The sequence below is a fragment of the Zootoca vivipara genome, chromosome 5, assembly GCF_963506605.1.
Source record: "Zootoca vivipara chromosome 5, rZooViv1.1, whole genome shotgun sequence".
Lineage (NCBI taxonomy): Eukaryota > Metazoa > Chordata > Lepidosauria > Squamata > Lacertidae > Zootoca > Zootoca vivipara.
The window spans coordinates 90,728,196-90,744,002 of NC_083280.1; the positions used below are offsets into that span (position 1 = coordinate 90,728,196).

The 15,807-nt window shown below is 44.4% G+C and overlaps 1 protein-coding gene across 1 annotated transcript; it reads right to left on the reverse strand.

The window, feature by feature from the left end:
• On the reverse strand, positions 1–11,815 carry FGF23 (fibroblast growth factor 23). Its single transcript, XM_035138012.2, has 3 exons — positions 11,515–11,815; positions 5,135–5,238; positions 1–3,222 (listed from the first exon to the last, which is right to left on the reverse strand). The coding sequence occupies exons 1-3, from the start codon at positions 11,735–11,737 to the stop codon at positions 2,824–2,826; spliced, it is 726 nt and encodes a 241-aa protein (XP_034993903.2). The 5' UTR covers positions 11,738–11,815; the 3' UTR covers positions 1–2,823.
• Between the last annotated feature and the right edge of the window lie 3,992 nt (positions 11,816–15,807).

Here is a 15,807-nt window from a genome sequence, read left to right on the forward strand (position 1 = left end):
AATCATTATAAATATTCATAAATACTCTTAAAAGGTGGCGAAGAATTCAAATAAATAAATAAATAAATAAATAGATCAACATAAAACGCATTAACCAAATCTTCTCTATTAGCTGGGAAACAACCAGGGGTTCTTTTTTTTCTTCAACAATTCCCTTGTTGTTTGAGAAAGGGAATATCCAACTATGGAGAAAGCCATTCTACATTTTCCAGTGATGTAAGAGTCCTGTAGTTTTTAATAGTGTGGGAAATAATCATTCATAACAGGGAAAGCATACCTTGAAACCTCCTCTTTATACAATCTAATAGTGCTAGGCAGGGAGCCAGTCCTGCAGTATAATATCAATGTTTCCTTAGAATTGAGCATCGGGGCCACAATCACGCATACTTCTGTGGGAGTAAATTCCGATGACTACGGTGGGACCTACTTCTGAGTAAATATGACCATGATTGTCTGGCACCCTTATCCTAAGAACAGGTCAGCAAAATTGTCTCATTATTAATAAGGTCTAGTATCTTAAAGAGTTCACAGCTCAGTGCAAACAAAAAGCCCTTCTGAAAAGCCCTCTAGGTTATTACAGTGCGCTAAGGAAAAGTGTGAAATCTCTCCAGCATCTTTGTAGGCTTATTTTCCCTACTTGCACTTTCAAGAGATTTGAAGAAAGTAAGAGAATCAGCTTGAAGTGTTGAAGCACCCCATGGGAGCCCCTGGGATAGCTTTTGCAGAGGTGAACAAAATGTGTACATCAGATGTGGAGAATCTGGGTTTATTTCACTTATATAATGGGTGGCATCCAATTAAGTCATACTCAGGAGTCTGCACGCAGAAATCTGTGGACTTAACTAAAGACTACAGATTTCAGTGTTTCTACTTTGAGCATGACAGTTGGCTATAATTCAAAGAGCAAGGGATATGTCAACAGATTTTAAAAGGCGGATGAGCATTCAAACATGTAATTTTTAACTTGCAGTCTGAAGTGATACTGTCTCCACTAAGAGCTCCGTCATATAATTCTGCTGATCATGTAGCTTGGCTTGTTTCTTAGAACTCAGCAGGATTATGTAAGTTGAAGGAAAGATGTTCCATTGTGGTAGTATTAACTTGCTATCTCTTTACCCTACGCCAAAGATTCAGAGCTTGAAAGACTACAAAAACATTAGGGCTGGAACAAATGTATTTGCTTTGTATCCCTCCCCCAATACATACACTGTTGTTGTTGTTTAGTCGTTTAGTCGTGTCCGACTCTTCGTGACCCCATGGACCAGAGCACGCCAGGCACTCCTGTCTTGCACTGCCTCCCGCAGTTTGGTCAAACGCATGTTCGTAGCTTCGAGAACACTGTCCAACCATCTCGTCCTCTGTTGTCCCCTTCTCCTAGTGCCCTCAAAGATCCCCCTTCATGGATCAATGCCTTGTCATGGCGAAGGGGCTTGAATAACTCAGAGAAGCTATGAGCTATGCCGTGCAGGGCCACCCAAGATGGACAGGTCATAGTGGAGAGTTTTGACTAAACGTGATCCACCTGGAGAAGGAACTGGCAAGCCACTCCAGTATCCCTGCCAAGAAAACTCCATGGACAAAGACAACAATACATACACTAAGTGTTATTAAAACCCCAGGCAGACGTTTGTTTCTCTCTTCCTCGTCGTGGCATCCATGATTTATATGGCTTATATATTCGCCCACAGCTTCAGTCAAGAAAAATTTGGTCCTTGCAAACAGAACCAGGCACTTAATTTGCTACGTTTCCTGGTTCCGATTCAGCTGTAGCTGAAGTTGTTCCAAGTTTTGCTCTGTTTCAGATTATAATGGTTTAGTAGCCAATCTGGCACGCTTACACTGCTTCATTTCATGTGGGGATATTCAAATAATCCCTTACATTATGGCAATGGTTTGCACAGGAGAGAAGTATATTCATATTTGTTATACCGTATTCTGCTCTTAATATGAGATGGTTAAACATAGTGGACAAATGATTGTAAACGTTGCAGCATAGTAGAGAAGGAGAGAAGTAAGGGAGGAAAAGTGATGTATTTTATACAAGATCAGACCATTGGTCCATCTCACCCCATGCTATATCTACCTGTCAGGCAACAACTCTTGGGGATACTGGACATTACAAAATTGTCCCTTCTAAATGCTAGGCATGTGTTTGAGTTATGGCTCCTTCCAATACAAGTTCTTGACATATGAAGCTGCCTTATATTGTCAGACTATGGGTTATTCTGATTCAGTACTGTTTAGCCTAGGCCAGGGGTCAGCAAACTTTTTCAGCAGGGGGCCAGTCCACTGTCCCTCAGACCTTGTGGGGGGCCGGACTATATTTTGGAAAAAAATATGAACAAATTCCTATGCCCCACAAATAACCCAGAGATGCATTTTAAATAAAAGCACACATTCTAACCATGTAAAAACACCAGGCAGGCCCCACGAATAACCCAGAGATGCATTTTAAATACAAGGACACACTCTATTCATGTAAAAACATGCTGATTCCTGGACCGTCCGCAGGCCGGATTTAGAAGGCGATTGGGCCACATCCGGCCCCGGGGCCTTAGTTTGGGGGACCCCTGGCCTAGGGTTTCCATATTTCAAAAAGTTAAAACCAGGGCACCCCAAAAGTTGCTGAACTTTTTTTTTAGACAAAAACACCTAAACATTCCAGAATTTTAAAAATATGTATAAATTATTTCTTAAAACCTTATTCTAAACTGATACTGTGAACTGTATCAGAGTCCTAAAGCATTTTTTCAAATACTTTAAAATAATTGTTCAGATTATTTCCTTGTCAGGACAGAAAGCAGGTTACTGTTACAAATTGGTTCAGGTTTTGATATCGGTCCTAGGGCTTGAAAACCACCTGCTGAATGTTGCGCCGTTGGGGTCTCCATTTTCGGCATTTGAATCAACTGCACCATGATACGTGGATGATTGTCCCTTTGGGTCGTCAGAGACGTTTCCAGCTGAGATGATGCTGCCACAGGGATCGACACTCGCATTTCTCGTATGTCTGCTAGGTTTTGGCGTGTTGAATTGGACCAAAGGAATTTCGTTCCTTCTGGCCAAGAATTGGGAGTACGGTGGTGGATTCATACCGGGGAATAGAGGTTGCTTAGCTTTCCCTAGGCTGACGAGATAATTGTACTTGGGAGACTGGTAGACATCGTAGCCATTTTCCAGGGTCCAATGTCTGAAAGTGCAGTCCTCATAATTGAAGAAGTGCTGAAGGAAGGAACAAGAACCGCAATCAGAACAGTATTAAAATTTGAGTTGAAAATGCTACAGATGTTGAATATTGCCCGGGTTTTTGCCACATATTTAGTATGTCTAATTGTCTTTATGATATTTGATTTCAACATTATATCTTTTAGTATTTTAATGCCTGTGCAATGGAATTAGCATTGGTACTATTTTATAGATAACGGTGTTACTATTTGATAGATAACAGCTTGTGAGGTGTTTGATATCTTCCAAAACATTCGCGTCTAAAACATTTGAACTCCGAGTTATTAGTCTTTCCCATTGCATAGTCAGTGGGGTTTTTTTGTTTTTACTGATTTTTTTCTTTCGAAGTGATAACCCTTCTACCTCAACCTTTTACCAAAAATAACACAAAATTTAAAAAATCCAGATTCTGCACCGAAAAATACCACATTCAAAACAAATAATGTCGGGGGTGGGGGCAGGAATCGGAAATCCAAGGAAGCAGGAAAGGGATGAAATCTTTTTTTAAAAGTGTGATAACTAAGCTTTATCAAATGGTTACATGCCCTGTGATAAGCTAGGTAAAGGTAAAGGGACCCCTGACCATTAGGTCCAGTCGTGACCGACTCTGGGGTTGCGCGCTCATCTTGCATTATTGACCAAGGGAGCCGGCGTACAGCTTCCAGGTCATGTGGCCAGCATGACAAAGCTGCTTCTGGCCAACCAGAGCAGCACATGGAAACGCCGTTTACCTTCCCGCTGTAGCGGTTCCTATTTATCTACTTGCACTTTGACGTGCTTTCAAACTGCTAGGTTGGCAGGAGCTGGGACCAAGCAACAGGAGCTCACCCCGTCACAGGGATTCGAACCACTGACCTTTTGACCAGCAAGCCCTAGGCTCAGTGGTTTAACCCACAGCGCCACCCATTTAATAAATGGACACCTGCAGGGTTGTTGTTGTTTTATTTGCAGTGAATAAAGATATAAAGCAGAGGTAGGGGACCTCCATCTCATGAGCCAAATGTGGCTTGGCAAAGGGTACAAGTTTGGCCCATAGAACTATTCCTTGCAAACAGTGCCCAGCTGCCCTGGCATCTTCTTGCTGGTCCAGTGGGAGTGGGCCTTGTTCCAGGAGCACAGAGTGGTTTGCATTTAAACCACTGCTAAAATGGAAAGGAAAAGCTCCTTTTTAGCAGCAGTTTCAATAAAACATTGACCGGCGGACTGGGCCACCCACTTGCTAATTATCCAATGTCATTATGTCATAAGGTGATGGACAGATGGGTTGTCTTACCCAGTTCTTAAAGTTGGCATGCAGGGGAGGAGACAGATAAAGATTGCCTGCCCCTCTTGCCTTCCCCAAAGCTTCTCCATCCCTGATATGAAGCAGCATACTTTGACCTGAAATACTTGTTGAGGAACATGCAGATTGGCAGTTGTTTGAGTGACTGCCAAGATCTGTGCGTATTTGTGGGTGGAAGGGAGAGTTCACATCTTCCAGGTTTGGCCACCTGTATTCTTAGGTTAACAGCCTCACAGTTATGTAAAGCCCAGGGTTTCACAATACAGGTGTGGCCTGCTGGTGGTGTCGTGCAGGCAGAAAGAAATGTGGGACATCCTTCATAAGTCATTGTGCAGGGGCCTGAAGGAAAACGATATCTCAGGCATAAGCAAAAGGGTGAAGGAGAATGGCTTATTGCAGGCATCCCCAAACTGCGGCCCTTCAGATGTTTTGGCCTACAACTCCCATGATTCCTAGCTAACAGGACCAGTGGTCAGGGATGGTGGGAATTGTAGTCCCAAACATCTGGAGGGCCGAAGTTTGGGGATGCCTGGCTTATTGCATCTCCAAGTTATAGAATCACACTTTGGCTGTTGTGGCACATGTCACCACTTGAACGATGCCAGAAAAATTCATATGAGAACTCACCGATCCAAAGATATTGCCATTAATATCCATACAGAGGAAGCGCCCAGTTTTCACACCATTTATCACCACATAGCCTGCACCTTCAGATTTGATCATCAGGGCACCTGAAATTTAAATGGTTAAACATTAGAGGATAATTGAATGCTGTAAACCAGAATGACCATCTGGTGGCCAAAGGCAAGATCCAGTCTCAAAGTATTAGAGTTATCTGGCTAACCCTACTATTTTTAGTTGAAGCATGGGGGGGGGAGTTTGCCCACAATTTTAATTGGAACAGGAAAGTTCTAAGAAAAGATAGTGTATTTTGTTATGCTATCACTTCATTTCGAATTTTGTTTACAATATGTATGTGATATGAAGGCTGGCAACATCAACCGTGCCATGTGGGAATTGCTTGCAGATGACCGCAGTGCTTGGAGACATGCATTCAGGTCATTCATCCACAGCAGTGACCAGAGGAGAAATGACCACTGGGAAGAGCTCAGAGAGAATAAGAGCCATGGTGCATCTGCAGCAGCACAGCCAGGCACCTTCCTCTGCCCCGGCTGCAACAAAACATGTCTCTCCTACATCCCATCTCTACAGCCACAGCAGGCACTGTAACCCGCCAAGAGTTTGACCTCGCTTCCGGAGGCACACTCCTCCATTGTTTCCTGAGACAGGCGGGTGCCAACCTGTCAACTTGGTTATGGAGTCAGAGCACTCAGTATGTACTCCCAAATCAGCATCCAGCTCTAGACCATCTGAAGAACAGAACAGCCCCCAACGCTATAGGACAGCAGTGGGGACCTTCTGCACCTCCACCCTAAATTTGGCCCATAAGGACATTTTGAGCCAACCAAACCTATTGCCAGTCTAGATCTCTTAAGTGCTAAGCAATTCACACCAATGGCATCTCAACAAAACATTCCCCATAATAGGGTCGATGATATATGTTGTGAACTGCCCTGTGATCTTCAGATGAAAGGCGGTACACAAATTGAATGAATGAATGAATGAATGAATGAAAAAAGGGCCCACAAAGGGCAGCCTTTCCCACCTGAGAAGAAATAAAGCACTCAGCCTGCTTTTAAGGGTCTGTTTGGCATTTATGTTGCTTTTAGTACAGTGGTACCTTGGTTGTCGAACTTAATCTGTTCTGGGAGTCAGTCTGACTCCCAGAACTGTTAGAAAACGGCTTCCAATTGACTGCAGGAGCTTCCTGCACTCAAGCAGAAGGTGCGTTCGACGTTCGGCTTCCAAAAAACGTTTGAAAACCGGAACACTTCCGAGTTTGCGACGTTCGGGAGCCGATTTGTTTGGGAGCCAAGCTGTTCAACACGCAAAGTACCATTGTATTGCATTCTTGGGTTGTGTATCTTGCAATATTTATAAGAAAGTGTGTTCTAGATATACTTTGACAAAGTAAATAAATAAGGAAGAACATGGAAGGTTCAGATCAGATAGCTGATAGCCATACTCAGGTTGAACATACTCAGGTCCCCTGCAGTATGAGAAATGCCCCAACAGCCCCCCCCCTCCAGTCACAGATCTCTGTTGCCTTGTCTTGTTATGCCCTTAAATGTTCTTCTATTGGAATAAACAGGCAGTGTTGTCTGCATTAACTCAAAGCTACGTGTTTGGCAAGTTTTTTTTCTTTTATAAGCCTCCCATATACAGTGGTACCTCTACTTACGAATTTAATGCGTTCCGAAAAAAATCCTATCTAGACCGCATCCAAGATGGCGGACGGAGCTCCATTCGTAAGTAGAAACATTCGTAAGTAGAGTTATTCGTAAGCAGAGGTACCACTGTAAATTTTTTAGAAATGGGCATGATTCAGCCAACCTCCTTTGGTGTCATTCGCTTCAGGGAGCAATGAGGGCTCCGGCGGCCACCTCTTGCTCTTCTGGAGACGATGGGTCTCCGCTGACGACAAAGTCTAAGGAAGTGTGTTAGCTGCCTGGTGAGAGGGGAGTGCTGAGGAGAGCAGCCACTTTTGTGGGAGCTTAGATGAGCCAGGGCCGTCTCAAGTGTATCCAGCACCGTGGTGCAAAGCTCCTTCCGCCCCCCCCCCCCGGTTTCCCAGCGTTGTCGGCCTTTTTTTAGGGAGGACATCGCTGCCAGCAGGGCTGGAGGGCGGCTCCTCCGGCGGGGAAGAGATGGAGGCTGGACACAGCACCTCCTGGCTCAGCTGGCCGCTTTGTGCCGCAGTGGCCACGGCAGATGGACGGCAGATGGAGGCTCCGGGCATGGCACTGCTTTGGTGCGGGCGGTATGGCGCGGGCAGCGAGCTGATGCCAAGAGGCGCCGCGTCCAGCCTCCACCTCTTCCCTGGCGCCCTCCAGAACTTGGCACCCTGGTGCCCCGCATAACTAGCCTCTATGGGGTAAGATGCCCCTGGATGAGCTGTTCCTGGTTACACACTTGGATAGCTTGAATAAATTGGATGGGTAGATTCATGTTGCCACTGGTGTGCCAGCTTGGTTGTAACTACAGTGGTACCTCGGGTTACAAACACTTCAGGTTACAGACGCTTCAGGTTACAGACTCCGCTAACCCAGAAATAGTACCTCAGGTTAAGAACTTTGCGTCAGGATGAGAACAGAAATTGTGCTCCGGCGGCGTGGCGGCAGCAGGAGGCCCCATTAGCTAAAGTGGTGCTTCAGGTTAAGAACAGTTTCAGGTTAAGAACGGACCTCTGGAACAAATTACGTTCTTAACCAGAGGTACCACTGTATTGTATTTGGATGACTGGGAAGCTGTTTGGTAGACCAGTAGACTCTTAATCTCAGGGTTGTGGGTATGAGCCCCACGTTGGGCAAGAAGATTCCTGCATTGCAGGGGGTTGGACTAGATGACCCTCATGGTCCCTCCCAACTCTACAATTCTATGATTTTAAGCCTCCCATATAGCATACAAGTGCATTCACTTATCCAAAGATAAGTATGAACGTACATATCGAGCGAAGGAATACTAAGGCAAAAACACTTGGCCGATTAAAAACTTTTCACCTGCTCCGGCAAGCAGTTCATTGATCTCATCACGCCACATCTCCCTTTCTGCTAGATCCCGTGGAAAAGCAAAGAATCAACCATTTCTTTGTATGCCGCCTTTCCGGAGTTCAAACCATGCTCAAGACGGCTTACAACACACACAAAATTACGTAACTATAAATGTAACAGAAATAGTCATGAACAAAACATCAAGTACACAGCCGAACTGAATTTTTTTCACATAAATCGTAAGATCCAAAATAAAGATATAAAAAAATTAACATCAACAGCTAGCTCCCACCCCCAACAAAAAACCCTATACAATACCTCAGCCCCAATCTGTGTGTGTGCATATGCATGCTTCCTTGCAAGGTTTGGTGGCCCCTGCCTGCTTGAAGTGGTAAAACCATTCTTCAAGAAGCCCTCCCTAGATTTGGAAAATCTAAGTAACTACTGGCCAGTTGCCAATATCCCCTTCTTGGGCAAGGTTTCTGAGCGGGTGGTTGTGGACCCGATCCAGATGTCTTGCAGGAACTGGTCTTCTAGATCCATTTCAATTGGGGTTTAGGTCTGTGCTTTGGCAGATTGAGATTGAATCCTGACAAGACAGAGGTACTGTTTGTGGGGGACAGGAGGCGGGCGGGTGTGGAGGACTCCCTGGTCCTGAATGGGGTAACTGTGCCCCTGAAGGACCAGGTGCGCAGCCTGGGAGTAATTTTGGACTCACAGCTGTCCATGGAGGCACAGGTTAATTCTGTATCCAGGGCAGCTGTTTATCGGCTCCATCTGGTACGCAGGCTGAGTCCCTACCTGCCCACGGACTGTCTCGCCAGAGTGGTGCATGCTCTAGTTATCTCTCGCTTGGACTACTGCAATGCGCTCTAGGTGGGGCTACCTTTGAAGGTGACCCGGAAACTACAACTAACCCAGAATGCGGCAGCTAGACTGGTGACTGGGAGCGGCCGCCGAGACCACATAACACCGGTCCTGAAAGACCTACATTGGCTCCCAGTACGTTTCCGAGCACAATTCAAAGTGTTGGTGTTGACCTTTAAAGCCCTAAATGGCCTTAGTCTAGTATACCTGAAGGAGCGTCTCCACCCCCATTGTTCTGGCCGGACACTGAGGTCCAGCGCTGAGGGTCTTCTGGCGGTTCCCTCGCTACGAGAAGCCAAGTTAGAGGGAACCAGGCAGAGGGCCTTCTCGGTAGTGGCACCCACCCTGTGAAACGCCCTCCCACCAGAGGTCAAAGAGAACAACAATTACCAGACCTTTAGAAGGCATCTCAAGGCAGCCCGTTTAGGGAAGCTTTTAATGTTTGATTTCTGTATTTTAATGTTTTGTTGGAAGCAGCCTAGAGTGGCTGGGGGAACCCGGCCAGATGGGCGGGGTATAAATAATAAATTATATTATTATTATTATTATTATTATTATTATTATTATTGGCACAGAAACTGCTTTGGTCACCTTGTATGAGGACATCTGTCTGGAGAGACACAGGAAATGTGTCCTTGTTAATGCTCCTCAACCTCTCAGCAGCTTTTGATACCATTGACCATGGTATCTTTCTGGACCAATTGTTTAAGCTTATTACGCAAATCCTGGTCCGACTGCACTGACTGCCGATTGGTTTCTGGGCACAATTCAAAGTGCTGGTTTTGAGCTATAAAGCCATAAATAGCTGAGGACCGCAATACCCGAGCCTCTCGCGATATGAACCGGCCCGGACCCTGCACTCATCCTTTGCGGCCTTTCTTGGTGTGCCTCCTCCTGCCAAAACCAGGCCTAAACCCCGATTGAAATGGATATAGAAAACCAATTTCCTCCAAGGCACCTGGTGTGGAGACAACACGAGAACTGCTCTTTTCTGTAGTGGGTCCCCGCTTGTGGAATGAATATTTCCGCTTACAAAATATAGGTTCTAATTTAAAATTTGAAAAATGTAGACATGTCCTCTATGCAAAGCTATGCTTCAATTTCTCTGCTGTGAAAGCAATGAATAAACCCGATTCTGTATGTATTTGAAATTTAAGGCACAATGCAATTGATGTTTATTTTTTGACTGAATCGTGCTTTTAATTAGAGCTCAGTTTCTGGTTTTTCTTAATAGAAGCAAACCATGGGCACGTTCTCTTTCTAATAAGTTTGCCACTTTTATAGAGAGACTGGCCTTTTGAAATATTAAACCTCCATATTAAACATTAGGACTAGAGAGCAGCCCTTTAGGACAGTGACTGAGCTTCATTCATGTTTCTCCATTAATAGTGGACTGGATAATGCAGCTATTACAACAATACTTCTAGGAAGCCGCTAGCAGCAAATGAAGGCTTATTCCCAGCATTCTTCCTCTGGAGGGGCAGGATGAAGGGGAATGTTGTTTTAGGTCACATTTGTATTGCAAACCTCTGTGATTTGCACCTTACCAAAATACAGTATATGCCAGGGGTCAGCAAACTTTTTCAGCAGGGGGCCGGTCCACTGTCCCTCAGACCTTGTGGGGGGCCGGACTATTTTTTTGGGGGGGGGAATGAACAAATTCCTGTGCCCCACAAAATAAAAAAATTCCTTCAGTAGCACCTTAAAGACCAACTAAGTTTTTATTTTGGTATGAGCTTTCGTGTGCATGCACACTTCTTCAGATACACTGAAACAGAAGTAACCGTGTATCTGAAGAAGTGTGCATGCACACGAAAGCTCATACCAAAATAAAAACTTAGTTGGTCTTTAAGGTGCTACTGAAGGAATTTTTTTATTTTGTTTCGACTCAGACCAACACGGCTACCTACCTGTAACTAGAACTATGCCCCACAAATAATCCAGAGATGCATTTTAAATAAAAGGACACATTCTACTCATGTAAAAACATGCTGATTCCTGGACCATCCTTGGGCCGGATTTAGAAGGCGATTGGGCCGCATCCAGCCCCCGGACCTTAGTTTGGGGACCCCTGGTATATGCAAACTCAAAGAAATCTGCCCTTCACAATACAGTACGCACTTCTCCAAACTTTGCAACACAGTTCTCCAAGCAAGTAAAGTGCATGGATATGCTTATGTTGGTCATTGATTTATTTCGTAAAGTTTATACACCTTTCGATTGTAAACGAAACAAAGAACAAAACCTCAAAGCAGTTCACAAAACATTAGGGGTTAGTTTCCGCAAGAATGCGTAGATTAATGGGAATAACATACAAAAAATGAATTGTATTAGGCATAATTGCTTGGGGAAATGTGTGGATGGGGAGAAATGTGGATTGAAATGCTGACAAATTTTCACGGGGACTTTTTTATAAAAAAAAAAAATGCCAAAAATGTAGTAATGCGGTGAACTGAATTTATTATTGGAAAAATGAGAAACAGAGAGAAACAGCTCCCCCCCTCCCCTCAACCTTTCAGTGGTACTTACTGTAAATGGTTTGGTGAGGGCTTCCATCCACATGGCCATTGGAGTTGATTTGCAGGTGGAAGCTATGTCTTGCTGTGGACGTGTACAGGTGCAGGAGTCGGTCTGTGTTCCCCCAGTTCTGGTTGAGTAGTGGCGAGGCATTGGGGAAAGCAGTAGCTGCCTTCCAGCCACACGCGGCCAGCAGGATGAACCTCAGGAAGCTGCAGCGAGTGACCTGGCACATGGCTATTCTTTCTTAGTGGCTGCAGCAGGACCTGAAACTTGATCCTTTAATCTGTTCCTCCCTCTCCTTTTGGAGTGAATCCTCAGATAGGCTCCCTACAATTTCTGCAGCAGCTTTATAAAGGGCAGCTGAGTGACACGGGATCCCTTTTGTTTTGTAATAGCAATATTTTGGGAGTGTCCTGAGACCTCAACAAATCCAGAAAAAGGAATGCATGTAGGTTTCTTAGGGGAGGTTATGCCGCTTCCAAAGTAAGCTTTTTGGGCACTAATGACATGTTCAAATGTAATCTGAAAAAAGCCTCTGACATCACAATGCTTCCCACTGATGGGATCAACCCGTTCCTTCCTAATGGAAGGATATTTTCATTTCTCCCCCACCTTTCCGTGCAGCTGATTCTGTAAATATGTGGTGTCAGACACAAAATCTGAATACCTTGTTAGACCCTTTTTGACTCCCCGCCATGGCCCAAGGCACTTTCAGCAAACAGTCATTTGAACCATTTATGAGCTAGGAAGCTGATGTCCTCCAAGGGGCTAGACGTACGGGCGTTGGCCTCTCCTCCCTATATCCTCTAAATCATAGAATCATAGAGTTGGAAGAGACCACAAGGGCCATCCAGTCCAACCCCCTGCCAAGCAGGAAACACCATCAAAGCATATGGCTGTCAAGCCTCTGCTTAAAGACCTCCAAAGAAGGAGACTCCACCACACTTCTTGGCAGCAAATTCCACTGTTGAACAGCTCTTACTGTCAGGAAGTTCTTGCTAATGTTTAGGTGGAATCTTCTTTCTTGTAGTTTGAATCCATTGTTCCGTGTCCGCTTCTCTGGAGCAGCAGAAAACAACCTTTCTCCCTCCTCTATATGACATCCTTTTATATATTTGAACATGGCTATCATATCACCCCTTAACCTTCTCTTCTCCAGGCTAAACATGCCCAGCTCCCTAAGCCGTTCCTCATAAGGCATCGTTTCCAGGCCTTTGATCATTTTGGTTGCCCTCCTCTGAACACGTTCCAGCTTGTCAGTATCCTTCTTGAACTGTGGTGCCCAGAACTGGACACAGTACTCCAGGTGAGGTCTGACCAGAGCAGAATACAGTGGTACTATTACTTCCCTTGATCTAGATGAGTGGGCTACCCAGCCCACCTCCCCACTGCTGGTGGATTCACTGTGGTACCCTCAGCCTCCCATGCTTCTCCCCCTGGCTCTGGAGCAGAAGCAGGCACCAGATCATCATGCTTCTTAGCAATTCCCAGAGCCAATCAGTTGGGCAGCTGAGAAGGGGGTATTGCACAGTCTGATTGCTGAGATCCCACTGCATCTCTCCCTACTGCTTTCCTGCCTACATAGGTATGAGGTGTGTGTGTGTATCCAAGCATGTGCAACTTCTCACTCACCATCCACTACCAAGTCGGTCCCTTGCTGCCATCAAGATTTCCCACTCCTGCTGTGTGGGTGTCTAGACTCTGATGAGACGGAAATGAGGCGAAGAATCCGGATGAGCAATTGGAACATGTGCATTGGTCTTTTCAACACCCTAAGACCTTGCTTCATCTGCAACTTGTCCTCTTCAGCTGTTCTGGACACAGGAGGACAAAAGTGTGGTGAGATGCCCTCTTTCCTGCCTGAAATATCCCTGTGCGCACTAGGCCTACAATTCCCATCTTCCCCAACCACTGGTCCTGTTAGCTAGGGATCATGGGAGTTGCAGGCCAAAACATCTGGAGGGCCGCAGTTTGGGGATGTGTGCTTTAGATGGATAAAGAGAAAATTCTTGGCCATTCTTTGGTCCTCTATTGCAGGGATAAGGCATCTTCTATCCACCTGAGGACTGCATCCCTGCACAGGCAAACCTCTGGGAACTGTCTGCAGGTGACCAAGGCTAGAGGCAAAAGCAGGCCGGGCAAGAAGCAAAAAGGAGTGTGGCCAAGGATGCCGTTTTTACCTTGGTACACTTGGCTGCTTTCCACTCACACACCATTCTCCTTCAAGGCAAGTAAGAGGCAGTATCTCAGTTGAAGGACACATTCCAGCCAGCCCAAAACACTCAAGGAGGCCATTAAAAAAACCCTAAATGTCAATAGTGAGCTGGAAAGACAATAGTGAAGGTGTGGAAAGTTAAAGGTGCACAGAGACTGCTGCCCAATATGCTACTGCACACATCAAAACGACACTTCTTGAAAAGACACAAGAACGGTGCCAATTAGATCCAAACTTGTGGAAATTGCACTTCTGTTCCATTCAGATTTGCTTTTTTTTATATTAAGAATAGCACAGGGGGGAAAGACACAAGAACGGTGCCAATTAGATCCAAACTTGTGGAAATTGCACTTCTGTTCCATTCAGATTTGCTTTTTTTTTTAAAGAATAGCACAGGGGGGAAAGGGGGTGCAGTTTGATGACATAAGCTGAGTACTGTCCAGTTGGCACCTGTAACCTTGAAATTATAGCTTTCTCTGTGCGTGGTTGCTTTAAAAAGTTCCTAGACACCCTCAATTGTTTTTAAATGTGTTATGGTTTGATTTTTAATTGTATTGTTTTATTACTGTGTTTTCTGTCGTGGTCTCCATTGGGAGGAAAGGGCAGGATGGGAATTTAAACAAATAAAAGCACTTTTAGTTGTTTTGGGGTCGAGGCGGCTGGGAACATTTCCTCAGACTCCTATTTGTTTGCTAAATTTTGTAACTGTAATAACTAGATAGGTTTCAGCTGTATGGGCTCTAGCAAAGCTACAGTAGGCTGCCTATTACTAAACATTTACACCTGAATGTTTGGAAAGCCAACGATCCTCAGGTAAGCAAGCATGCATGGCAGAAATGCTCAGTTTGACATAAGAAACACATAAGTTTAGAGAAAGTAGCAGGCTCTGGAAATCTTCAACAGCAGAGAAGGTAAGAAATCATGCCTTATGCTCCTCTCATTTTCTCTTGTTTTCTGACATTTTTCACTTCAGAAGTGATACTTTCTCCCATCTAGTTCCCTCTACATTTTTTTTTCCAGTGATACAGATTTTCTTTGTTAATGGTTGTTTGGAGAGCTGTTGCACCTTTTATTTCCATATTATGGGAAATTTCTTTACACAACGTTGTAACTAGAAATTTTACTTTCCTCTTTTCTGGAATGGGATGGAGTAGGATTTATTTACTGTGCTTTCTGAGATGTCATCTTCATTTTTCTGACTATGTCAGCATATCCCCAAATTTTTAGATGATGAACTTGACCAGTTTCAATTTACCAGTTTGATGAAATTTAATATAATTATTAACTGAAAAGGAAAACAACAGCGCTCACAATCCCTTCCCCCACAAAACCCCTCCTGGTCTCCACCTTGCTTTCTTTCATTTCAGCAACTTAATTCAGATTTTCAGCAGGAGCTTTCTCGTGTTGTTTTTGTTAAACCATTGTGAATCAGAAACGCTTACTGATGTACTGCAAATTGTATGAGTTCTGCCATTGCTTCCCATTATACATTCTGCCTACCCATGGAATAGAAAAATGGAATGTTGTAAATTGTTAATACAGTGGTACCTATACTTATGAATAACTCTACTTACGAATGTTTCTACTTACGAACGGAGCTCCATCCGCCATCTTGGATGTGGTTTAGATTTTTTCTACTTACCAATTTTTAGATAGGGTTGCTTCTACTTACGAATTTTTCTCCCAATGCAATCCTATGGGATTTGACTTACAGTTTTTTTCGACTTACGAATGTGTGTTCGGAACGCATTAAATTCATAAGTAGAGGTACCACTGTATTGTAACAGAAAACATGGCAGACAGTGGGAGAAAGTCATTTCCCCCCAAACATTCTTTTCCAGGCAGAATTGACGTGTAAAGATATGATACAGTCCCTGGTATCTGATGGCTGAAGAGTTTTGCACTGCAAACCAATGAATTTTAACACACCAAACACACACCAGTGATAGATCCTGATTCTACAGGGCTGCAGAACACCAGTAAAGGTAAAACGGTAAAGGACCCCTGGGCAGTTAAATCCAGTCAAAGGCAACTATGGGGTTAAATAAATAAATATAAATTTATAAATTTTTATTTATACCCCGCCC